This window comes from Anolis sagrei, chromosome 11 (genome assembly GCF_037176765.1).
Source record: "Anolis sagrei isolate rAnoSag1 chromosome 11, rAnoSag1.mat, whole genome shotgun sequence".
Classification (NCBI taxonomy): Eukaryota; Metazoa; Chordata; class Lepidosauria; order Squamata; family Dactyloidae; genus Anolis; species Anolis sagrei.
This window is the reverse complement of record NC_090031.1, coordinates 22,156,322-22,182,693: the sequence shown is the minus strand read 5'-3', so window position 1 is coordinate 22,182,693 and position 26,372 is coordinate 22,156,322. Positions and strand designations below refer to the sequence as shown.

Below are 26,372 nucleotides of genomic sequence, written 5' to 3'. Positions count from 1 at the left end.
CTGTATAGGAAGGATAATAATATCGAGGATAGTTTTGATTGTGTGGTGAGTGAATTAGAACCAGACATCCTGAGGAGTGAGGTTGAATGGACCTTAAGAAGCATTGCTAACAACAAGGCAGCAGGAGACGACAGGATCCCAGCTGAACTGTTTGAAATCTTGAAAGATAATGCTGTCAAGGTGATGCATGCCATATGCCAGCAAATATGGAAAACACAAGAATGGCCATCAGACTGGAAAAAGTCAACTTATATCCCCATACCAAAAAAAGGAAATGCTTTAGGAATGCAGTAGGCTGTTAGAAATTGTGGGAGTTGTGGGAGTCAAAGTCCAAAATACCTGGAGGGCAGAAGTTTGCCTAGGCCTGCATTAGACAGACCCTTGGTTTTGTCCAGCGTATCCTTTGCACACTTGGGTGGCATGTTTTGCATTGCACATCCCATTCTTTTTCTTGGGTTCTGCAGATCGATGCCCTCTGCGAGGATGTTTTCCTTCTCTATGGGAAGAAAGAGAACATTTGGTGCTTCCTGTGACACATACATGTTCTGCAATGAATGACGGATGCCCTAGTCCTAAGAACCCAGTGCTGATAGGTGAATATGGAGGTTTTAATGTCATTGCAATTTACCTTGTTAAAGCCTTTGTCCCCGATGTAAAAATATAACATCCTGGACTTTGTGCAAATGTTCTGACATCAAAAGGGAGTTTGGACACGTTGCAAATGTGTCTAAGAAGTGGGGTAAACTGTCCTAACTGTTTCCCATGTCATTTGTCTGAATGGGGCCTTCATTATTTCCATCTCCGTTCTCTGGTGTATAACGTTATCCCACCTGTTTGTGACGAATAGGCAAACTCCTCTTCATATTTCCGTTCTGACAGAGTTAAACAATCTCATTTTTCTTTGTTTGTCAAGAACCAAACTGTGCTCTCAGTCTGATACGAAAATGAGGATTGATGTTGGTGGAAACCAAAACTTTTATTTTCAAAAATCCAAAAGAAATAAAAATAAAACAGCCTGTATGGTAAAAGCTATTCTAAAGCCTTTGACTATGTGGATCATAATAAATTGTGGCAAGTTTTTGGTGGTATGGGGATACCAAACCACCTTGTCTGTCTCCTGAACAACAGTAAGAACTGACCATGGAACAAGAGACTGGTTCAAGACTGGGAAAGGCATACGACAGGGTTGTATACTCCCACCCAACCTATTCAACTTGTATGCAGAACACATCATGCGATGTGCAGGGCTTGACGAATCCAAGGCTGGGTTTAAATTGCTAGAAGAAACATGAACAACCTTATATATGCAGATGATACCACTTTGATGGCTGAAAGCGAGGAGGAGCTGAGGTGAAAGAAGAAAGTGCAAACATAAAAAAGCAAGATTCTGGTAACCAGACTGATTGATAACTGGCAAATATAGGGAGAAAATGTGGATGAAGTGACAGACTTTGTATTTCTAGGTGCAAAGATTACTGCAGACTCCGATTGCAGCCAGGAAACCAGAAGATGTTTCCTTCTTGGGAGGAGAGCAAGGACCAGTCTCGATAAAATAGTAACGAGTAGAGACATCACACTGGAAACGAAGATCCACATAGTGCATGCAGTGATATTCCCCGTAGTAACCTATGGATGCGAGAACTGGACCATAAGGAAAACTGAGCAAAGGAAGATAGATGCCTTTGAACTGTGTTATTGGAGGAAAATTTTGAGAGTGCCTTGGACCGCAAGAAGATTCAACCAGTCCATGCTTCAGGAAATTATTTATTTATTTATTTATTTACTGCACTTGTAGACCGCCGTTCTCAGCCCTAGGGCGACTCACGGCGGTGTACAACATATAAAAAACAGTTTACAATAAAGGCAATATCACAAATAACAATAACAACATCACTATCACTAATACAATTACACTAAATCATTCGCGACGTCTCATCGCGAATAAAGCCCGATTGCTTGCTGGAGGGAAGGATGTTAGAGGCAAAGATGAAGTCCTTTGGCCACATCATGAGAAGACAGGAAGGCTTAGAGAAGACAATGATTTCATTCTTGTGAAATGCCGATTATGCTTGAAATTTTTCTCTGAGCGATACGACAATCGTCCTGAATCAATCTGTCAACCTTTTGCTTGTGAAAAGGTGGTTGCTGTTTGTCACGCAAGTCAGATGTTCCCATCTCAGCATCTTTAAACTTACTTGCCCAACGATGCAGAGTACTCGCATCAACACAATCACCACAAACAGCTTGCATTCTCTGATGAATCTCCTTTGGGATGACGCCTTCTGCTGTCAAGAATGCAATGACTGAACGTTGCTTAAGTTGCATTGACCAACCGTCTGCACAGGGTTCCATACTTTGCACTTTAACAACAGTTCTGGCTTCTCGCCAGAATGGAACTGTAGAGGAGAGTCTACTGAACAAGCCAGTACCTGCTGCATACCAGTACTGTCATCTGTTGAGGAGTTACGAAGGTGAAAGCATTACTTTTCATTCAACCCTCAAATCTCTAAAAAATTGTTTTCAAAACCATGCCATTCTGCCACTATGTTGAAGTTTCCAAAGACCCCACAGGCCTCAGCTCTTCCTCTCATAGAGAAGGCTGAGAGGAGATATGATAGCCATGTATAAATATGTGAGAGGAAGCCACAGGGAGGAGGGAGCAAGCTTGTTTTCTGCTTCCTTGGAGACTAGGACGCGGAACAATGGCTTCAAACTACAAGAGAGGAGATTCCATCTGAACACGAGGAAGAACTTCCTGACTGTGAGAGCCGTTCAGCAGTGGAACTCTCTGCCCTGGAGTGTGGTGGAGGCTCCTTCTTTGGAAGCTTTTAAACAGAGGCTGGATGTCCATCTGTCAGGGGTGATTTGAATGCAGTATTCCTGCTTCTTGGCAGGGGGTTGGACTGGATGGCCCATGAGGTCTCTTCCAACTCTTTGATTCTATGATTCTAAAGGAGGAGGAAGAGATGCTGTGTTTCCTCCTGCAAATCCATTTGTCAAGGTTCTCATTAGTTTTGAACTGAACCGCTTCCATGGATCATGTACATGTGCCATGGATCATGTACATGGATCATGTACATGTCTGTACGTACACGTCTCTTCCAAGAAACGGAGGAGACGCAGCTTAGAATCTTGTAAACATAACTGGCTGGCATTGGGATTTTTTGGCACAGAGACCTTTTTAGGGAACTTTGGACCTATTTGAAAGATCAGCCTGGAGAGGCCACTTTCAGCGCAAAATCCGGTTCCCGGCCTGTGTCCGCTCACAGAGCAAGCGACATCTTCTTCCGCCGTGAAAATTATTAACGACAAATTCTTCTTTTGTTGCTCTTTGCAAATTTGACTCCCCCCGTACTGATAGTCAACGGAGCAACACTTAACATTTAATTAATTGGATTAAGTCTTGACGGTTGTAAACAAAAAGCGGATGAATCGCAGTAATTGGGAGAAGACGGAGCGACCGGTGGCACGAGACGGGGACTGGGCGGGAGAGCACCGTGGCAGCGTTCGAAGCAGAACGGTGCTCTTAATGAATTGATTTGCAACCAACTCCTCTTTGGATAATTATGTGCAGCAAGGCCCCGTCGGTGCAATTAGCTCCCACTTCTCACTTAATATCAAGCTGTACGTGTTCAGGTGTTCAGGTATAAACCAGACTAAATAGGAGGCATTGGGGCACCCAGGTATAAACCTTTCATGGAAAGCGATAGGAAGATTTGTTGTCATAGGTCAGTGGTTCTCAACCCTTAATACAGTCCCTCATGTTGTGGTGACCCCCAACCATAACATTATTTTTGTTGCTACTTCATAACTCTCATTTTACTACCCTTATAAATCATAATGTAAATATGATTTACAGGATGTATTTCCATTCACTGGAATAAATTTGGCACAGATACCCAATAAACCCAAATGTGAATATTGGTGGGCTTGGGGGGAGGATTGATTTTGTCATTTGGGAGTTGTAGTTGCTGGGATTTATAGTCCACCTACAATCAAAGAGCATTCTGAACTCCACCAGTGATGGATTTGTACTGAACTTGGCACACAGAACTCCCATGACTAAGAGAAAATACTGGGAGGGTTTGCTGGGCATTGACCTTGAGTTTGGGAGTTGTAGTTCACCTATATCCAGAGAGCACTGTGGACTCACGCAATGATGGATCTGGACCAAACTTGGCACGGAAACTCAATATGCCCAAATATCAACACTGGTGGAGTCTGGGGAAAATAGACCTTGACATTTGGGGGTTATAAAGGTAAAGGTTTTCCCCTGACATCGTGTCCGACACCGGGGTGTGGTGCTCATCTCCATTTCTAAGCCGAGGAGCTGGCATTGTCCGTAGACACCTCCAAGGTCATGTGGCCAGCATGACTGCATGGAGTGCCGTTACCTTCCTTCCAGAGCGATACTTATTGATCTACTCACATTTGAGTGTTTTCAAACTGCTAGGTTGGCAGGAGCTCAGGCTGAGAGTGGGAGCTCACACCTGGCATTTGTTTGGTGTGGCTTGTTAGTGCCTGGGGCAATCTTTTGTTGAGAGGTGATTAGATAGGGACCACCAAACGCAGCGTTGCGCAAACACGAATCAAGGCACATGAAATACACTGCAGACTACTTCAACGAGAGAAGTCAGCCATAGCAGAGCACCTGATGAACCAACCTGGACACAGCATTTTATTGGAGAACTGCTGTTGTGAGAGATGCTGGACCACTCTCACAACCACCATGTCAGACGACACAGAGAAGCCATTGAAATCCACAAGCATGTGGACAATTTCAACAGAAAGGAGGAAACCATGAAAATGAACAAAATCTGTCTACCAGTATTAAAAAAAACCCTCTAAAATCACAACAGCAAAAACAATCAGGGACATGTATTGTCGAAGGCTTTGATGGCCAGAATCACTGGGTTGTTGTAGGTTTTTCCGGGCTATATGGCCATGGTCTAGAGGCATTTTCTCCTGATGTTTCGCCTGCATCTATGGCAAACATCCTCAGAGGTAGTGAGATCTGTTGGAACTAGGAAAAAAGGGTTTCTATATCTGTGGAATGACCAGGGTGGGACAAAGGACTCTTGTCTGCTGGAGCTAGGTGTGAATGTTTCAACTGACCACCTTGATTAGCATTTGATGGCTTGGCAGTGCCTGGGGGAATCTTTTGTTGAGAGGTGATTAGATGTCCCAGATTGTTTACTCTCTGTTGTTTTGCTGTTGTAATTTTAGAGTTTCTTTTAATACTGGTAGCCAGATTTTGTTCATTTTCATGGTTTCCTCCTTTCTGTTGAAATTATCCACATGCTTGTGGATTTCAATGGCTTCTCTTCCATAAAATTACAACAGCAAAACAACAGAGAGTAAACAATCAGGCACAATATCAGGAGAAAATGCCTCTAGAACAGTGTTTCTCAACCTGGGGGTCGGGACCCAGGAGGGGTCACGAGGCAGTGTCAGAGGGGTCGCCAATGACCATCCGAAAACACAGTATTTTCCATTGGTCATAGGGGTTCTCTGTGGAAAGTCTGGTCCAATTCTATCATTCATGGGATTCAGAATGTTCTTTGATTGTGGGTGAACTATAAATCCCAGCAACTACAACTCCCAAATGTCATGGTCTATTTTCCCCAAACCCCACCAGGGTTCACATTTGGGCATATTGAGTATTCGTGCCAAGTTTGGTCCAGATCCATCACTATTTGAGTCTCTGGATGTAGTTGAACTACAACTCAAGGTCAATGCCCACCAAACCCTTCCAGAATTTTCTGTTCGTCATGGGGGTTCGGTGTGCCAAGACTGGTTCAGTTCCATCGTTGGTGGAGTTCAGAATGCTCTTTGATTGTACGTGAACTATAAATCCCAGCAAGTAAAACTCCCAAATGACAAAACCAATCCCCCCAACCCCACCAGTATTCAAACTTGGGTGTATTGGGTACTTCTGCCAAATTGGTCCAGTGAATGAAAATTCATCCTGTATCTCAGATATTTACATTACGATTCATAAAAGTAGCAAAATGACAACTATGAATAATGTTAAGGTTGGGGGTCACCACAACATAAGGAACTGTAATAAGGGGTCGCGGCAGTAGGAAGGTTGAGAAACACTGCTCTAGAACATGGCCATATAGCCCGGAAAAACTTACAACAACCCAATCAGGGACATCTAATCACCTCTCAACAAAAGATTGCCCCAGGCACTAACAAGCCACACCAAACAACTGCCAGGCCATCAAATGCTAATCAAGGTGGTCAGTTGAAACATTCACACCTAGCTCCAGCAGACAAGAGTTCTTTGTCCCACCCTGGTCATTCCACAGATATATAAACCCATTTTCCTAGTTCCAACAGACCTCACTACCTCTGAGGATGCTTGCCACAGATGCAGGCGAAGCGTCAGGAGAGAATGCCTCTAGACAATGGCCATATATCCCGGAAAACCTACAACAACCCAGTGATTCCGGCCATGAAAGCCTTCGACAATACATTGTAATTTTTTTTTTTTTTTGGATCTGCAAGGGTCACCTTTAAAAAAGCATTCTCCGTTGAAGGAAGGACTCCATCATATAGTTTTTTCTAAAGTGCTTGAGTGTTAAAATATTTGGATTTCAAGGCCTTAAGTCTGCTGTCCTATTAACATTCAATGAAGTGCAAGGGAAGGCGGGGGAAATTGGCAGTCTTTGTGTAGAGAACCTTTGGCATAAATACCGTTTTGGTCCCACCTTCTGTCTGTTTTGTGTTTGAAGAAAGATGTTTAATCTCGGCATGCTCTTTCATTGCCCTCCAGCTCTGAACAGAATACTTAATTTTCATTTTTTTCTTCTTCATTTCACTCGAGAGTCCTTTCCCGCTCCAGGTAACAAAAGTGGAAAATAACTTTTGAGTATTTTTTTTTAAAATGGAGGTCAGCACATTGAAAGTGTGTGTTTTTCGATGCAAGATCGGGGTTTGGTGAGGAGGTATCGGCAGCAGCGGCTGCTGGCTTTAGATTTCTTGCTGTTCCTTGTCAGCAGCGCAGATAAGATGAGTTCTAAAGTGGGTATCCGCCTTCAGATTTGACACTTTATCTCTCTCTCTCCAGCTTCCCGAGAGGAGTTGGAGGACATGCAAATACTCGACAAGGCTGCATAAATTGGGTTCATGGCCCCTGGCCCCGGGTCGCCTGGCTTTCGAAAGATGAAAGAGGAGGGACACGGCCCCAGAGGGCAGATGGACACCTGGAGAAAGCTTTGGCAGCTTTTGCAAGGCAAGATGGTTCACCTCCTGAAAGCTCCTTTTGCTTATTATCCCTCTGGTCTGTGAAGGCAAGTCCCCTATGCCTCTGAAGTCAAGCAACCCCTCCCCCAAATAACTTATAGTTCTGCCAAGGGCAAGGGCACCAGCCTGCACAGTAGGGGTTAAGTCTTGGTCACATTGCCAAGGCACTAACAACAGCAAGGACCCCACGAGGCTTTTGGGGAAAGGCTGGATCTTGGGACTTCTGCCCTTCATGAGAGTTGTAGTTTCCCAAGGACCAGCTTCGACCCCAGCGTGGCAGAATTCCACCCAATGGCTCAGTGGGAAATCAACAGACTTGTCCTTTTGAGCTTTAAGAGCTCTGCTTAACGTTTTGGACTCACAAGGTCATCTTTTTCGCTCATGAACTTCCCTCAAAATGGACTATGGACTCATATTGCTTGAAAACACCTGGAATATTGTGTCCAATTCTGGGCACCACAATTCAAGAGAGATATTGACAAGCTGGAATGTGTCCAGAGGAGAACGACTAAAATGATAAAAGGTCTGGAGAACAAGCCCTATGAGGAGCGGCTTAAGGAGCTGGGCATGTTTAGCCTGAAGAAGAGAAGGCTGAGAGGGGATATGATAGCCATGTATAAATATGTGAGAGGAAGCCACAGGGAGGAGGGAGCAAGCTTGTTTTCTGCTTCCTTGCAGACTAGGACGCGGAACAATGGCTTCAAACTACAAGAGAGGAGATTCCATCTGAACATGAGGAAGAACTTCCTGAGTGTGAGAGCCGTTCAGCAGTGGAACTCTCTGCCCCGGAGTGTGGTGGAGGCTCCTTCTTTGGAAGCTTTTAAACAGAGTCTGGATGGCCATCTGTCAGGGGTGATTTGAATGCAATATTCCTGCTTCTTGGCAGGGGGTTGGACTGGATGGCCCATGAGGTCTCTTCTAACTCTTTGATTCTATGAATCTATGATTCTATGAAAATAATTTCTTTATTAAATTTCTTTGGCAGGGTGGGATGGGGAAGGAGATATTTGATATGAATTTCTGTGGATTTCTGTATTCCCTCATTTATTTTCCTTATTCTTGCCCTATCACTCCTTCCCCCTCCCTTTGGGCAAATCAATCCAGGAAGTGGCCGGTTGTTGAAAGGGCAGTCAGGGGCAACAAAAGAAACTCATATCCCAGAACTCTGGTGAGGACAATAAGACCTGGAAACTCTATGAGGCTCCTGGATTAAGGCCATCAGGCTGAGATCTCCTTCTGCAGACTTTTGGCCATTTCACAATAGGAGCGAGACGCCCCTCAGGGGGCTGCCTTCCCAATTTTGTTTACTTCATTCAGAACCGGAGATTTCCCCAGCCTCCCCTTTTGTGCCTTATCTGATTGTGGCAGGAAGGCCAGGATGAAAGTAATCAAGGATCATCGCAACTCCACTCAAGAACAATAGCCTGGGCATTGCACCCATTGATTCATTTGCCTGCTCATTGTTTCTGTTTTCATCCCGCCTCTCTCCTCCTGATTTGTCAAGGCGCTGAAGTAGGGAAAGCTCTCCCATTGGCTCCTGTGCAGCGGAGGAGCTCTGTGATTGGCCCTGACGCAGGGAGGGCGGCTGTGCCTCCTCCCAGCTGGAATCCCATCAGCCAATCACCTGCAAGCCGGGCGGAGGGCAGAGGGCGGGAGTTTTGGAACCTGGAAATTCCTATAAAAATGCCTCTGATCTCTGTACTGGTATGCTTGCATGTGAATTATCACTGCAATTGCATCCGCTTCAGCTTAATCACTCATTAAACCTCGGTGCCACTTCTTTGCCTTGGCAAGAGTCTCATTTCAATTTTTATTATTAATAAAATTGCTGGAATCAGGCTTCTCTGACGGCTCGCCAAGGTTGCGGACCCTCTTTGGTGCGGTCCTAGGGGTCTCTCTTACTGGGGAGACCCTCCTAAAGTCTAGCTTGACTTCACCTCCCCTCCAGCATTTCACAGATAGAAAGCTAGGCAACACTAGAGGATGGTCAAGGTGACAAAAGTCTATAATAATAATAATAATAATAATAATAATAATAATAATAATAATCTTTATTTAAACCCTGCCATCATTTCCCCAAGGAGACTCGGGGCGGCTTACATGAGGCCAAGCCCAACAGCAAAGCAAATATACAACATAAATACATACAGTAAAATATAATGGAAGTAAAAAATAAAATACAAAACAATATAATTAAATTAAAAATCCCACCATCTTTACTCCTGCTGAGCAAATTGGATGCAACCTATTTTGAAGTTTGAACTCAATGGAAGGAAGGTAAGCACAAATGAATAAAGTGGGTGAAGAAGAATAAGAAAGCAAGGCATTTTGAAAACAGCTGGAAAAATGGACAGAGAATTCACTAGGACTGTCCCTGTCCAATTGGGACATACAAATCTCTACATTCTGGAACAGGATAACCTCACAAATGATAATGCAAACCAGAATTTTTTTCCCCAGACGGTCAGAGTTTCAGTTATCCATGTTGTTACGAAGTCACGGCATCGTTTCCACTTCCTTCTGAAGCAGACGGCACCACTTTATTCCTACTCCCCTCCAAAGCTGACGTCAGGCCTCGGGGGCTGCTGATCATGGCTGGCGTCGTCCCTTGCGCAGCTACCGGTCGGCGGCCGCAGCTCATGGTGGACAGGAGGCAGCTGCGGAACTTGGTTGGGGGAAGATCAGGAAAAAATGGTTCTAGGTCAAGTTTGACTTCAGTTCACAAAAAGGAATGTTTGTCAGTTGAATGTGTCTGTGTTTTCACGTTGCCCGTTGACTTATTGTCAACGGGACTGTGGCGCAGCTGGCTGGAAGTCAGCTGCATTGAGATCACTACTGACCAAAAGGTCATGAGTTCGAAGCCAGCCCAGGTCGGAGTGAATTTCCAACCAAATTGTGTAACTTGCTGTCGACCTTTGCAACCCGAACGACAGCTGCATTTGTCAAGTAGGAAATGCGGGGAGGCTAATTTAACTAATTTATGTTGCCATGAAGGGGTGAATAGAGCTTATTAGGTAAAAGGGATGTTGGAAATGCTGAAAATGCAAGTCTGAGAAAGAGGTTTGTCCTTTGGCCTACAAAAAGAGCAAGGGCAAAAGAGAGATAGAGTTTTGGAAAGCACAGGATGCAGAGGTGAAGGATAAGGGACAGAATGACATCCAAGAATTTGAAGTCATAACATGTATGTTTGCTCGAAGTATGCCGAAGGTTATCAGTTCTGTCGGGCGCCAAAGTGGAAGAAGGTGAAAGAACATGTTTTTGAAAGGAAGTTTGGAAGAAGGTGGATCTGTTCATGATCTGTTCATGACACAGCAGGAGAAAAAGGTATAAAGAATGGAACTGGAGAATCAAATGACACAGGCAGCCTTTTGATAGACATCTGACTTGTCAGGCTGTTTCTGTCCTTGTGCGGCCGCACTTGAAATAAAAGGATTTTTGCTTCAAACCTCACGGAGACTGCTTGTCTTTTTAGAATCACCAATTTGCCAATTAGAAATAGTTCCCTTCAGCCATAAAAATCTTCAGCAAGCATGCAAAGAATGAGGAAGTACTTCATCAGTGTCACATATGGACGGTGAAGAAACAGCTCCCCCAGTGGCCAGAATATCCGCATGAAAAAGCTGGAATCTATATAAATAAAAATGTTCGTTTGTGGTATTCACAGAACTAAAAAACCACTGGGGCAATTGGCACCAAATTTGGACACGATACACCTAACAACCCAATGTATGTTCTCCACTCAAAAAAAACCCCACGAAAACAAAAAGCAGAAAGGACCACAAAGGAGAAACTGCATGTCTACAAAGAGACCCATGGCCACGTCCCCTCCTCCTCCTCGCGGGGAAACAGCTGGCCATTAAAGCCTTAGAAGCCAGGCACGTGTGCATGGCCACACACACACACACAAGTGGGAGTGGGCACCATGGGAGTGAGGAAAAGGAGGAGGAGGACGGTGGATGGGCTCCTAAAGTCCCTCCTTCGCCAGCAGAAGCAGCAGCCTTTTTCCTCTTGGCCCCTTTCGTCACCTCTTCTTCCTTCAAGATGCCCCAGTAGAAGCAGCAGGCAGGAGGGAGGGAAGAGGGGAGAGAGACTGTTCCCTTCTTCGCCAACTCTTTCTTCCCTCCCTTATCTGCTCGGCTGTCTCCGGCAACACAAGCACACATTTAACTCTCTCTCTCTCTCTCTCTCTCTCTCTCTCTCTCTCTCTCTCTCTCTCCACTCCTTCTTTCCCTCACTCCCTTCCCTTCTTTCCTTCCCCCCTCCTTCCTTCCTATCCCTCCCCCTTCCTTCTCCTTCATTTCCTTCTTTCCCTCCTTCCCTTCTTTCCTGTCCCTTCTTCCTTTCCTCCTTCTTTCCCTTTCTTCATTTCCTTCCCCTTATTTTCCCTCCCTCCTTTCTTCACCCCCTCCTTCCTTCCTCCTTCCTTCTCCTTCCTTCATTTTTCCTTCCTTCCTGACCCTCCTTCTTTCCTTTCCTTCCTTTCCTTCCTTCCCTCCTCCCTTTTTCCTCCCTTCTTCCTTTCCTTCTTTCTATGTAAGATATAAATACAATATTTTATATATTGTTATATACGAGGGGTATTTTTTAAGTAAGGTCCGTTTTGTTGTAGACACTAGTAGTTCGCGCGTGCGTCGTGTACCGGCATGCCTCGGGAACAACTGTGCTCAGTTTCCGCTCTGTAGCTAACCTGTACGGTTCTGTTCTGTGCTGGAAAAATGTTTAAGACTATCAACTCACCCGCCGCATGTGAGGTTCGCTCAGTGACACGGTTTTTGTCAGCAAGGAACCAGCCTGCTGCAGAAATTCATTGACAGATTTGTGAAGTGTACGGTGATACTGTTATGAGTGAAAGCAAAGTGCGTGAGTGGGTACAACAATTCAAAGTTGGCCGTGACAACGTCCATGATGAGAACTGCTCCGGTCGCCCTTCTTTGATTACAGACGATTTGGTGGCTTCAGTTGAAGCGAGGATTTATGAAGAGGGTATTTTAAAATTGGTTCAGAGGTATGATAAGTGTTTGAACAAACTTGGCAACTATGTCGAAAAATAGAGTGAAGTATGTACTTTATGAAAATAAATTTACTTTTTTGAAATAAAATTTCGTTGTGTACTTATGTTCAAACGGACCTTACTTAAAAAATATCCCTCGTAGATTACTATATAATACGTTACTATTATATACTACTACATAATACAAATTAAATAGACTTAGTGAATATAGTTGGAAGGGACAGTCAAGAAGTAACGAGGGGAGGGAAAGAGGGAAGGAATGAAGGCGGGAAAGGGGGAAGGAGAGAAGGAGGGAGGGGAAGAAGGAAGAAAAGAAAGAAAGGTAGAGAAGCAAGAAAAGAGAGAAGTAAATAAAAAAGTGAAAGGAGAAATACAGGGAAGGAAGGATGTAACCAAAGAGCAAAGAAAGGGAGGAAAGAAACAGGTAGAGATGGAAGAAAGAAGAAGATAAATAGGAAGGGAAAGAAAAAGAGGAAAGGAAGGAGAGAAAGAGGGAGGGAAGGTTGGCCACAGCAATGCGTGGCTGGTACAGCTAGTGTTAAATAGCTTCTGTGTGTCTGTCTATATATGTTGTGTGTCTATGGCATTGAATGTTTGCCATGTATATGTACATTGTAATCCGCCCTGAGTACCCTGCAGGGTGAGAAGGGCGGAATATAAATACTGTAAATAAATAATAAATAAATATTGTGACCCCATGAATTTCACATTTTTGAGAAGGACTGCAGAACAAAACTATGTTTCCACTGCAGAAAATGGTCTCTTTTTCTTCTGCGGTCCGTCTCAAAAACTGCAGCAACAAATAGTCTGACTTCACATCCTGTTTCCTTTTTCGGTTTCATGTGGTAGATTGTAGGATGCTTGCAAAAATGGAGTGCAAGTGTGTTGTCGAAGGCTTTCATGGCCAGAGTCACTGGGTTGCTGTGAGTTTTCCGGGCTGCATTGCATTCCAGAAGCATTCTCTCCTGACATTTTGCTCACATATATGGCAGGCATCCTCAGAAGTTGGAGACTAGGCAAGTGGGGTTTATATATCTGTGGAATGTCCAGGGTGTGAGGAGCTTTGGGGGCCACAAAAGGCAGTACATGGCCCCCACATTTCTTGTCCCTGACCCTCCATTGGCCAAATTGAATGAAAAAGGCTGCTCCCAGCCTGGGAAAGATGTTGCCTTGCCTGCCTTTTCTCTGGGTGTTAAGATGAGAAGCTTGAATGGATAACTAATTCAGCACTAACGCTGCTGAATATGTAGATTCAAAGCCAAATATTCAAGATCTAAAGCGCTCAAACGTTTAATTGAGTCGGATGGAGGAATCTGTTCATGTCAGTTTGATTAAAAATAGTCTAAAATTCTTTACATCCCAGATATGAAAGAAATGGGCCGGTTTGGGTGCATTCTTGCCTAATAGTGTGCTGAAACGTAATTCTTGCATACCCTTATATTGTTGATCTGGTTAACCCAAGCGTGGACAAACTTCAGCCCTCCAAATGTTTTGGGTTTCAACTCCCACAATTCCTAAGAGCCTACCAGTTGTTAGGAAGTTTATTTATTTATTTCGTATCAAAAGCATTGCATAAATTGGTATAAAGCTGATAAAAATAGAAAGAGCACAGGCAGCTAAATATCTTTTGACCAAAAATGGGCAACAGCAACGGCATTGTCTGTAGCCTCCAACAATTCTTTCTCTGTACATGAGGCAGGGTGCGATGGTTCTTACCTCATAGGCTGAAGTAGGAGCCTGAGATGTCAGTAAGTAGGCCTCCATTTTGAGAGTGTAAGAGAGGGTGGCAGACATCTTGGGAACAGAGAGGCGAGTTTTTGGTGAGCAAAGATTTTTAATGTCAGAGGGCATTTGGGACAGGCGATTCTACAACTATTTGGCCAGGAGGGTCAAAGTAGACATCTGTGTGCTTGTGTTGGATTTATTACACAAGTGGTCTGCTCTCTGGAGTCAAAGTAGTTTAGCTGCTAGAGAACTCTGTCTAGAGTGTAGCTATTTGCTCTGGGGACAACCGGGTTAGGATTGTATAGGGAACTCACTGCTACTGTATCAGGGTAGAGTGAGGAGTCTTGCTCATGTCTAAGTTAAGAAACCCATTTAAGTAACCGTTAAGAATATTGTGCCTCTGTAACCATTCAAGCTTGTGTGCCTCGTTTAAGAAGATAGTTGTTTCATAGAATCATAGAATGAAAGAGTTGGAAGAGACCTCATGGGCCATCCAGTCCAACCCCCTGCCAAGAAGCAGGAATATTGCATTCAAATCACCCCTGACAGATGGCCATCCAGCCTCTGTTTAAAAGCTTCCAAAGAAGGAGCCTCCACCACACTCCGGGGCAGAGAGTTCCACTGCTGAACGGCTCTCACACTCAGGAAGTTCTTCCTCATGTTCAGATGGAATCTACTCTCTTGTAGTTTGAAGCCATTGTTCCGCGTCCTAGTCTCCAAGGAAGCAGAAAACAAGCTTGCTCCCTCCTCCCTGTGGCTTCCTCTCACATATTTATACATGGCTATCATATCTCCTCTCAGCCTTCTCTTCTTCAGGCGTAACATGCCCAGCTCCTTAAGCCGCTCCTCATAGGGCTTGTTCTCCAGACCCTTGATCATTTTAGTCACCCTCCTCTAGACACATTCCAGCTTGTCAATATCTCTCTTGAATTGTGGTGCCCAGAATTGGACACAATATTCCAGGTGTGGTCTAACCATGGCAGAATAGAGGGGTAGCATGACTTCCCTGGACCTAGACACTATGCTCCTATTAATGCAGGCCAAAATCCCATTGGCTTTTTTTGTCGCCACATCACATTGTTGCCTCATGTTTAACTTGTTGTCCACAAGGACTCCAAGATCTTTTTCACACGTACTGCTCTCAAGCCAGGCCTCCCCCATTTTGTATCTTTGCATTTCATTTTTCCTGCCAAAGTGGAGTATCTTGCATTTGTCACCGTTGAACTTCATTTTGTTAGTTTCAGTCCATCTCTCTAATCTGTCAAGATTGTTTTGAATCCTTCTCCCGTCCTCTGGAGTATTGGCTATCCCTCCCCATTTGGTGTCGTCTGCAAACTTGATGATCCTGCCTTCTAACCCTTCATCTAAGTCATTAATAAAGATGTTGAACCAGTACATGATTCTTTAAAGTGGTGCCAGAAGGTGGGATGTATTAGAAAACATAACCCCCAGGATCTTGACTTCATTATACAGGGTATAGTGGACAAGCATACAGATGCAGAGTTGTCTGTTCTGCTCCACAGTCACACAAGGTGTGGGATTCTTTTTGGTCATGCCATTTTGCCAGGTTGTCTTTTGATCTGCTCACTCTGCTTCTGAGTCTGTTCAGGGACTTCCGAGTTGCCCATTCTTGGTTTGCCCTTGGAGGAAGACCCTCTCTCATGGAGGAGGGGGGCATCCAGGTGGGGTTTCTTGGTTGAGCTGTTGCTGGGGTGACACCAAGAGGAGTGGTAGTTCTCATAAAGCTTTTCCTTGATTGGAGTCTACTGGGAGGAGGCTGGTAGCCATGTAGTGGGTGGCTTTCACAGGGTTCAACCTTATTTCTCTCACATTTAGCAGCAACTTCTTGTCGCACATCAGGGGGGCAATTCCAGCTAGCTTGTAGTTTATCAACAGGTGTAGGTTTAAGGCATCCTGTGATTATTCTGCATGTTTCATTCAATGCTATGTTCATCTGGTTTGCATGGAGTGGTAGTTCTCATAAAGCTTGCCCTTGATTTGATTCTACTGGGAGGAGGCTGGTAGCCATGTAGTGGGTGGCTTTCACAGGGTTCAACCTTATTTCTCTCACATTTAGCAGCAACTTCCTGACACACATCAAGCTTAGCTTGTAGAATATATCAACAGGTGTGGGTTTAAGACATCCTGTGATTATTCTGCATGTTTCATTCAATGCTATGTTCATCTGGTTTGCATGGAGTGGTAGTTCTCATGAAGCTTTTCCTTGATTTGCGTCTACTGGGAGGAGGCTGGTAGCCATGTAGTGGGTGGCTTTCACAGGGTTCAACTTTATTTCTCTCACATTTAGCAGCAACTTTCTGACACACATCGGGGGGGGGGGGGCAATGCCAGCTAGCTTGTAGTTTATCAACAGGTGTAGGTTTAAGACATCCTGTGATTATTCTGCATGTTTCATTCAATGCTATGTTCACCTGCTTTGCATGGGCAGACTTATGCTAAACAGGGCAGGCACGCTTGGCAGTTGAGTAAGACAAGGTGAGGGATGGATGGCCATCTGTCGGGGGTGCTTTGAATGCAATTTTCCTGTTTCTTGGCAGAATGGAGTTGGACTGGATGACCCATGAGGTCTCTTCCAACTCTATGATTCTAACTTCCTGACTGTCAGAGCTATTCAGCAGTGGAACTCTCTGCCTCGGAGTGTGTTGGAGCATCCTTCTTTGGAAGCTTTTAAACAGAGGGTGGATGGCCATCTGTTGGGGGTGTTTTGAATGCAATTTTCCTGTTTCTTGGCATAATGGGGTTGGACTGGATGACCCATGAGGTCTCTTCCAACTCTATGATTCTAACTTCCTGACTGTGAGAGCTGTTCAGCAGTGGAACTCTCTGCCCCGGAGTGTGGTGGAGGCTCCTTCTTTGGAAGCTTTTAAACAGAGGGTGGATGGCCATCTGTTGGGGGTGCTTTGAATGCAATTTTCCTGTTTCTTGGCAGAATGGGGTTGGACTGGATGACCCATGAGGTCTCTTCCAACTCTTATGATTCTATGATTCAATGACAGGTCCTAATTGATTTAGTAGTATCCTCTCTTATACTTTATATAGATGACATAGGAGTGAGATAGGCCGGTATTTCCTGGCATTGGAGGTGTCTTTACCAGGTTTTAAAAGGGCAATTATCTTATTTTTCCTCCATTGTCTGGGAATCTGCTAGGAAGTGTGGGAGTTGAAGTCCAAAATACCTGTAGGTCTGAAGTTTGCCCATGCCTGGGTTAAACAGTTCCCTTAAGCTCCTCCTACCTGCTCACCTGTTTGTTCATGAAGACATAAATGATGGGGTTGTACACAGTGGCCGTCTTGGAGAAGTAGGATGGTAGAGAAGCCAAGGCCGGCTGGATGAACAGGTCCTTGTTGGTGGCCACCACCATCGCAAAGCTGGCGTAAGGTAGCCAGCAAACCAGGAACGCCATGACCATGGTGATCACCATCCGCGTGACTTCCCTCTCCGCCCGCTGCGTTGTCTCCAGCTCTTTTTGCTGAGCGGCCACCTACAAGAGGATGAGAGTGCCGTCTGTAACAATGCCATACAAGAGGCAGCAAATGGAGAAAAAGTCAGCTGGACAGGTAAGAGTCCCATCTTCAGTACTTTCCCTTTTTGAAAGCCATGTTCGTTAGGTTTTCCTTGAGGGAGCGTGTTCAAGTCTTAGAGGGAAAATAAGGAGGCTAGGATTGGCTAGGAAGATGGGGGCGGAGCCTAAGTGGTCTAGAACAGCGTTTCTCAACCTGGGGGTCGGGACCCCTGAGGGGGTCATGAGGGGCTGTCAGAAGGGTCGCCAAAGGCCATCAGAAAACACAGTATTTTCTGTTGGTCATGAGGATTCTGTGTGGGAAGTTTGCCCCAAATCTGTTGTTGGTGGAGTTCAGAATGCTCTTTGATTGTGGGTGAACTATGAATCCCAGCAACTACAACTCCCAAAAGTCAAGGTCTATTTTCCCCAAACTCCATCTGTGCTCATATTTGAGCATATGGAGTATTTGTGTCAAGTTTGGTCTAGATCCTTCATTGTTTGAGTCCACAATGCTGTCTGGATGTAGGTGAACTACAACTCCCAAACTCAAGGTCAATGCCCACCAAACCCTTCTAGTGTTTTCTGTTGGTCATGGGAGTCCTGTGTGCCACATTTGGTTCAATTCCATCATTGGTGGAGTTCAGAATGCTCTTTGATTGTGGGTGAACTATAAATCCCAGCAACTACAACTCCCAAATGACAAAATCAATTTTTTGAGTGATGGTCACTCCTTCGGTTAGTAGGTGACTTGTGGCCAAATTTGGCGACAATTCGCCCAGTGATTTTTGAGTTCTGTTAATCCCACAAACAAATATTACATTTTTATTTATATAGATTGAATTGTGTTTTTATCTGAATTGTTATCTTTTATTCTAATTGTGTGTTTGCTTTAATGAATTATTTTGCTTTTATGTCTTATGGGCATGTTGATCCATATTTAAGCTGCCCCGAGTCCCTTGGGGAGATGGTAGCGAAGTATAAGAATAAAGCTGTTGTTGTTGTTGTTGTTGTAGCAGCAACAGTAACAACTTAAATAATAATTGTAAAAAAATATAATGATGATGATGTGCTACCTCACTCAGTTCAGAAGATGACTGATTGGTATCACACTTATATGCCTCTGTTCTCACCCCAAAGGGGACTCAGAGCGGCTTACAAGATATATATACATACAATATATTATATTATTAGCATAGCACAATAGCAGCATTATATATTGCTATATTGTACTATACCATTATATTGTAATATTATTAGTAACATTACATGTCATATAAAATATATAATTACTAGCTGTACCTGCCATGTGTGGCTGTGGCCAACTTTCCCTCTCTCTTTCTCTCCTTCTTTCTTTCTCTTCCCTCCCTCCCTCTTTCCTTCCTTCCCTCTTTTTCTTTCCCTTCTTCTTTCTTCCTTCTCTACCTGTTTCTTTTCTCGCTTCCTTTGCTCCTTGGTTCCATCCTTATTTGTCTCCTCCCTCCCTCCCTCCCTCCCTCCCTCCCTCCCTTCCTTCCTTCCTTCCTTCCTTCCTTCCTTCCTTCCTTCCTTCCTTCCTTCCCTGCCTCTTTCTCTCTTTCGTTCCTTTTCCTTTCCTGTTTCACTTTTTTATTTCATTCTCTCCCTCCTTCTCTCCTTCCTTTCTTCTCTACCCTTCTTTTTTTCCTTCTTTCTCTCCTTCCCTTCTTCTTTCCCTTCTTCTTTCCCTCTTTCTCTCCCTCCTTCTCCCTTCCTTGTCTACCTTTCTTTCTTTCCTTCTTTCCTTCCCTCCTTTATCCCCTCCTTCTTTCCTTCCTTCCTTCCTTCCTTCCTTCCTTCCTTCCTTCCTTCCTTCCTTCTCTCCTTCCCTCTTTCTCTCACTCCTTCTCTTCCTCCTTCTTCCTTCCTTCTCTACCCTTCTTTTTTCCTTCCTTCTCTCTTTCCCTCCTTCTTTCCCTTCTTATCTCCCTCCTTCCTTCTCTACCTTTCTTTCTGTGTATGTGTTTTGTGTGTGTATATGCATATATGTGTGTATATGTGTGTTTGTGTATATATGTGTGGTTTTGCCTGTGTGTTGTAATGTATTTTTTTGTTTTTTTGGCTTTTTAAGTCCCTTCTGAAGTGTTTTTCAGTGTTTTATGAGTGATGGTCACTCGTTGGCCTGATAGGTGTCTTGTGTCCAAATTTGGTGTCAATTCGCCCAGTGGTTTTTGAGTTCTGTTAATTCCACAAACAAACATTGCATTTTTATTTATATAGATAATGTACTATTATTATTAGCATTATATTATATTACATTATAATATAAATATTATATGTATACATAATATATTATATTGTATTATTTTATATTTTTTGTTGTTCATTCGTTCAGCCGTCTCCGACTCTTCGTGACCTCATGGACCAGCCCACGCCAGAGCTCCCTGTCGGCCGTTACCACCCCCAGCTCCCTCAAGGTCAGTCCAGTCACTTCAAGGATGCCATCCATCCATCTTGCCCTTGGTCGGCCCCTCTTCCTTTTGCCTTCCACTTTCCCCAGCATAGTTGTCTTCTCTAGGCTTTCCTGTCTCCTCATGATGTGACCAAAGTACTTCAACTTTGTCTCTAGTATCTTTCCCTCCAGTGAGCAGTCGGGCTTTATTTCCTGGAGGATGGACTGGTTGGATCTTCTCGCAGTCCAAGGCACTCTCAGCACTTTCCTCCAACACCACAGCTCAAAAGCATCGATCTTCCTTCGCTCAGCCTTCCCTAAGGTCCAGCTCTCACATCCGTAGGTTACTACAGGGAATACCATGGCTTTGACTAGGCGGATCTTTGTTGCCAGTCTGATGTCTCTACTCTTTACTATTTTATCGAGATTTTATTATATTATATTATATTATACTATACTATACTATACTATACTATACTATACTATACTATACTATATTATATTATATTATATTATATTAAAATGATAAACCAGGACAGGTTATCTGGTAAATGGGAAGGCTAAATGCCTGGAAGGCTGCGAGTGCTGTCCTTCAATCATCTGCAGCCTGAAGCATTTGTTTTATTTTGCATCGTAGTCGATGTTTGGTTGAATTCCATCATTGGTGGAGTTCAGAATGCTCTTTGATTGTAGGTGAACTATACATCCCAGTAAGTACAAATCCCAAATGTCAAGGTCTGGAACATCCTGCTCTAGCTGGTCCTTTTGGGTTCTTTACACAGAGCAGGTAGACCCATGTCTTGGAGCTTTGTACATGTCCCCAACAGTGGGAGCTGTTTTGTACTCACGGCTCGCAGGGTCAAGAGCAGGTTGGCATAGGAGAAGACGATCGTGGCTAGCGGTGTTACGAAGCAGGTCACAAACAAAGTCAAGATGTAGCTGTTGTTGTCACTGCCGCCAGTGTACCAGTTGGGCCCGCAGGACGTCCTCAAGCCTAGAATTCAAACATTGTCCAGATGGGCCAGAAAAATCAGATGCAGAGTAGCTTTCCTTAGCATGTTTCCTTCCAAATAGATTAAAACAATTATAATTACGATTTAATCCAGCATCCTATTTCTATCTGTTATAAGTTTTGTCCTCACCTTTCTGATCTCAAATTCAATTCACCCTAAGTTTGTTAGCTCTCTCTCTCTTTTTTAAAATCCCAGAAACATGTCCTTTCTAGGGCTGGCAAGCGTCTCTTACTATAAAGAATATTTCCTATTTGAGGGTTAGAAAGCTTTTACTTTTATATTGGATGAACAATATGCAATATCCATCTGTCCCGTATTTGGAAGTATGCACCCTGTAATTTAGGAATCTGGGTAGTATGTTAATTCTGCAAGGAAATATTAATTGAAATCAGTAGATTCATTTGACCTTTTAGGTAGGATGCAAACTTCTTAATAATTATTTCCTGATTGTCAGCCAGCCTGGCATGCCATGGATTTCAATAGTCCCTAATAATAATAATAATAATAATAATAATAATAATAATAATATATTTATTTATTTATTTATTTTCGAAGGCTTTCATGGCCGGAATCACTGGGTTGTTGTAGTTTTTTTCGGGCTGTATGGCCATGGTCTAGAGGCATTTTCTCCTGACGTTTCGCCTGCATCTATGGCAAGCATCCTCAGAGGTAGTTTGTTGTGTTTCTAATAATAATAATAATAATAATAATAATAATAATAATAATATCTGTCTGCGATAAAGAACTGGTGGGATCACAAGCCTGAAAAAGTTACAGAAAATGAACATGTCAAACTACACTGGGACTTCCGAATTCAGACTGACAAGAGTTTTGGCACACAAGACCCCTGACCTCACGATCGTATTAAAAAAAAAAACAAGTATGGATTGTTGATGTTGCCATCCCAGGTGACAGCAGGATTGAAGAGAAAGAATTGAAAAAGCTGACACGATACAAGGATTTGAAGATTGAACTGCAAAGACTCTGACACAAGCCAGTCAAGGTGGTCCCAGTGGTGATTGGCACACTGGGTGAAGTGCCTCAAGACCTTGGCCTGCACTTAAATACAATTGGCGCTGACAAAATTACCATCTGCCAGCTGCAGAAGGCCACCGCATTATTCGCTGATGCATCACACAGTCCTAGACACTTGGGAAGTGTCCGACGTGTGATCCAATACAACAGCCAGCAGAGTGACCTTGTCTGCTGCGGACTCATCGTGTTGTGTTTCTAATAATAATAATAATAATAATAATAATAATAATAATCACTCGGGGTGGCTAATGTGAGGCCGTGCCCAGAATTCCAGTCCAATAAAATAAAATACAGACAGCAAATAATAACATCAAAATAAAATACATATAATAACAAAAAATGAAATTAACAGATGCAAAATAACGTGATGGAGAAATAAAATAAAAGCACAGTGGGTGGGCCAAATGCACAGAATAAGATTGATAAAACCCTGGGTGAGATAAATAAATGGAGAAGTATGTGTCTGTGGGGGAGCTCAGAAGGAGCGAACCATGGGATTGGGCCTCCATTAAAGACAAGGGAAAGCGCATCATGAGGACAGAACTCTAGTTGGGATGGACATGATATGGGGATGCCTGTTCAGTCGTCAAAAGCATTTACCTTCTGGGATGTAGCTACTCCAGCCAAAGAGGGGAGGAAGTGTCCATAGCAGTGACCACAGCCATGTGAAAGCGCAGCCAATCACGGCGTGGCGTTGCTGGAAACGGAAATCTCCCACCGGTTTGCAGATCACAAGGTATCTCTCAAACGCTAGGATCGCCAAAGACCAAAGGCCCACGATCCCTGCAATCACAGACATCAAGAGTTCTAACTATGAGGAGCGGCTTAAAGAGCTGGGCATGTTTAGCCTGAAGAAGAGTAGGCTGAGAGGAGACATGATAGCCATGTATATGTATGTGAGAGGAAGTCATAGGGAGGAGGGAGCAAGCTTGTTTTCTGCTGCCCTGGAGACTAGGACGCAATGGGGCAATGGCTTCAAACTACAAGAAAGGAGTTTCCATCTGAACATTAGGAAGAATTTCCTGACTGTGAGAGCCGTTCAGCAGTGGAACTCTCTGCCCTGGAGTGTGGTGGAAGCTCTTTCTTTGGAGGCTTTTAAGCAGAGGCTGGATGGGCATCTGTCAGGGGTGCTTTGAATGCAATTGTCCTGCTTCTTGGCAGAATGGGGTTGGACTGGATGGCCCCTGAGGTCTCTTCCAACTCTATGATTCTATGATTCTATGACTGTGAGAGCTGTTCAGCAGTGGAACTCTCTGCCCTGGAGTGTGATGGAGGGTCCTTCTTTGAAGGTTTTAAAATAGAGGTTGGATGGCCATCTGTCGGAGGTGCTTTAAATACAAATTTCCTGCTTCTTGGCAGAATGGGGTTGGACTGGATGGCCCACGAGGTCTCTTCCAACTCTAGGATTCTATGATTCTATGACTGTGAGAGCTGTTCAGCAGTGGAACTCTCTGCCCTGGAGTGTGATGGAGGCTCCTTCTTTGGAGGTTTTTAAACAGAGGTTGGATGGCCATCTGTCAGGGGTGTTTTGAATGCAATATTCCTGCTTCTTGGCAGAATGTGGTTGGACTGGATGGCCCACAAGGTGTCTTCTAACTCTATAATTTTATGATTTTAGCGCCAGCTAACACCTCCCAACAAAGGATCCCCGGGCAGCAACCAGCCAGGCTTTGAAGCTGCACGGCCATTCAATGCTAATCAAGTTGGACAATTGCAACATTCACACTTGTCTCAAAGAGACAAGATTTCTTTCTCCAACTCGTGTGTGTTACTGTGTTTTAGTTATTGTTTATATGTGATTTCTATTAATTTTATTGTATTTATTGTTTTTGTTAATGCTTTTATTTATTGATGTGTTGTTGGGCTTGGCCTCATGTAAGCTGCTCCGAGTCCCTTGGGGAGGTGGCGGGGTGTAAATAAAGATTATATTATTTTTATTATTATTACTACTACTACTACTACTACTACTCTGGACATTCTAGGATTCTATGATTTGATTCCTTGAAAGGATAAATCCCAGCACAGGAGCCACTGACCACCACTGGCCAGACTATTCCTACGCAGTCAGTACTCCACCTTGAGCTTTGAGTAAAGGCAAATACCATCATCATTATTTTTAGTCTACTCTAGGGAGTAGAGCCAAAGGCTGAGTCTTTTTTACCTGTCAGGGAGACCATGAATCCTTCAAACTCGCACGCCGTTGGGCCAAACACGAAAAAGCCATAGATATTGTTGGCAAAGCTGATGGTGCTGCCAAAGAAGGTGACGAGGAGGTCGGCGACGGCCAGGTTCACCAGGATGTAGTTCAGGGGAGAACGGAGCCTCTTGTACTGGACGGAGACCACAATGACCAAGCCGTTGACCACCGCTGCTGAGACCATCACGAGGCCCATGAGGACGGCCACCGAGGTGTAGGTGCCCCTTGGGGCCAGGAACGGCCACTGCGGCCCATCAAAGGGGCCGGGGGTCCCGTTGATCCACTCGTTTGAAACCCACATACTGGGAAATGTTAGGGCTTCATTGTGCCAACTTTTATTGGGAGAATCCAAAGCAGATTGCAGCGCTAAGATGCCGTTAAGCTGCCTTAAAGCCAGGTCTTTGCCCCAAAATCTAGATTAAAGCCAAGAGTTGCTTACGGTCGCAATATGTGCCAACCATCCCATTAAATTGAGTGGGAATTTATGCCAGCTTGGATTTTAGGGACTTAAATTGTGGCTGCAAGAAAGGCTCTCTGTATATGTGTGTGTGTGTATAAACAAAGGGATTGTCAGTATTCTGTGTCATCATCCCAAACCCTGATTGTGCCGCAGAATTGCTGATGGAGCTGTATATCGGTGGAGAGTCTAGATCAGCAGTTCTCAACCTGGGGGTCACGACCCCCAAGGGGGTCGTTTGGCCATTTCGGAGGGGTTGCGAGGCCACCTCCTTTGGCCCCGCCCCACAAGGCTTTGGCCCCCGTCCCTCAAGGCTTTGCACAAGGCCAGGCCTCGCGCAAAGCCACCCTTGCCTGCCTCGCGCTTGTGCCAAGTTTGGTCCAGATCCATCATTATCTGAGTCCACAGTGTTCTCTGGATGGAGGTGAACTACAATTCCAATATTCAAGGTCAATGCCCACCAAATCCTTCCAGTGTTTTCTGTTGGTCAGGGGAGTCCTGTGTGCCAAGTTTGGTTCAATTCCATTGTTGGTGGAGTTCAGAATGCTCTTTCATTATAGGTGAACTATAAATCCCAGAAACTACAACTCCCAAAGGACAAAATCATAATTTTTTGAGTGATGGTCACTCCTTGTGTTGTGAGACGTTTTGTTGCCAAATTTAGTGTGATTTCGTTCATTGGTTCTTTTGTTTTTAAGGTACTCATTACGCACAGAGCATTTATATATATATATAGATTGTGTATACATATAATATTTATATTATAATGTAACACAATATAATGCTAATAATAATAATAATAATAATAATAATATATTATCTATATAAATAAAATGTAATGTTCGTTTGTGGGATTAACAGAACTCAAAAAGCTTGCTCCCTCATTGGTTCTTTTGTTTTTAAGGTACTCATTATGCACAGCATTTTTATATATATATATTACATGTAATATTACTAATAATATTACATTATAATGGTATAGTACAATATAGTAATATACAGTATAATACTGATATCGTACTATGCTAATAATATAATATATTGTATGTATATATATCTTGTAAGCTGCTCCAAGTCCCCTTCGGGGTGAGGAAGGCGGCATATAAATGTCGTAAATTAATTAAATAAATAAACACTAAACAAACAGGGCCAGCTAACTCCTCCCAATCAAGGATTTCCCCAAGCAGGAAGCAGCCAGGCTTTAAAGCTGCAAGGCCATTAAATGCTAATTGGTGACCAAATGCAACATTCCCACTTGCCTCAAATTGACGAGTTTTTTTCTCCCACTCACAGCAACCGAGATATTAGTTTCACTTCAAAGGTGGAAAGGGATAGAATAACACCGTTTTCCCCTCTCTTAGGAAGCAGGGCCACCAATTGGTATGAGAGGTAAAGAGAAGGAGAAAAATAATCTATATAATAAAAGTGAATGTTTGTTTGTACGTATGTATGCGGCGGGTGGAAGGGCAGAAGTGTATGTGGCAGCTTTCTGATTGGCTCTCACTTTCACAGGCCATAGAGACTTGCACGAGCGACAGACCTGGGCCAAGCTTAGCGCACATAACCCTCATGATGCATTTTACGTCCTGGTGCGATTTGGGAGTGGATAGACAACAGGTTATGGGATTTGTAGTACTTACAAACCCTTCGGTTCCCACAGACCACTGTGGTCCCCAACAAAGACCGATAAAGACCAAACTTGGTACACAGAGCCCCCATGACCCACTCTACGTCCTACTGCAGTTTGGATGT

General features: G+C 43.9%; 1 protein-coding gene across 1 annotated transcript; it reads right to left on the bottom strand.

Moving 5' to 3' along the window:
* Window positions 1-9,413: 9,413 nt before the first annotated feature.
* Window positions 9,414-24,660, bottom strand: LOC132763515 (pinopsin-like). Its single transcript, XM_060757049.2, has 5 exons — window positions 24,128-24,660; window positions 22,567-22,749; window positions 20,767-20,912; window positions 17,251-17,490; window positions 9,414-9,916 (listed from the first exon to the last, which is right to left on the bottom strand). The coding sequence occupies exons 1-5, from the start codon at window positions 24,462-24,464 to the stop codon at window positions 9,740-9,742; spliced, it is 1,083 nt and encodes a 360-aa protein (XP_060613032.2). The 5' UTR covers window positions 24,465-24,660; the 3' UTR covers window positions 9,414-9,739.
* Between the last annotated feature and the right edge of the window lie 1,712 nt (window positions 24,661-26,372).

What these genes read in the sequence shown, in the direction of transcription:
- LOC132763515 (XM_060757049.2), bottom strand. Translation starts at nt 24,464, where the DNA reads ATGTGGGTTTCAAACGAGTGGATCAACGGGACCCCCGGCCCCTTTGAT. An exon ending in GAGTAGCTACATCCCAGAAG is followed by an intron (nt 20,913 to 22,566) that starts GTAAATGCTTTT and finishes TTTGAATTCTAG; the next exon opens with GCTTGAGGACGTCCTGCGGG. An exon ending in TGCTCTTGACCCTGCGAGCC is followed by an intron (nt 17,491 to 20,766) that starts GTGAGTACAAAA and finishes ATCCTCTTGTAG; the next exon opens with GTGGCCGCTCAGCAAAAAGA.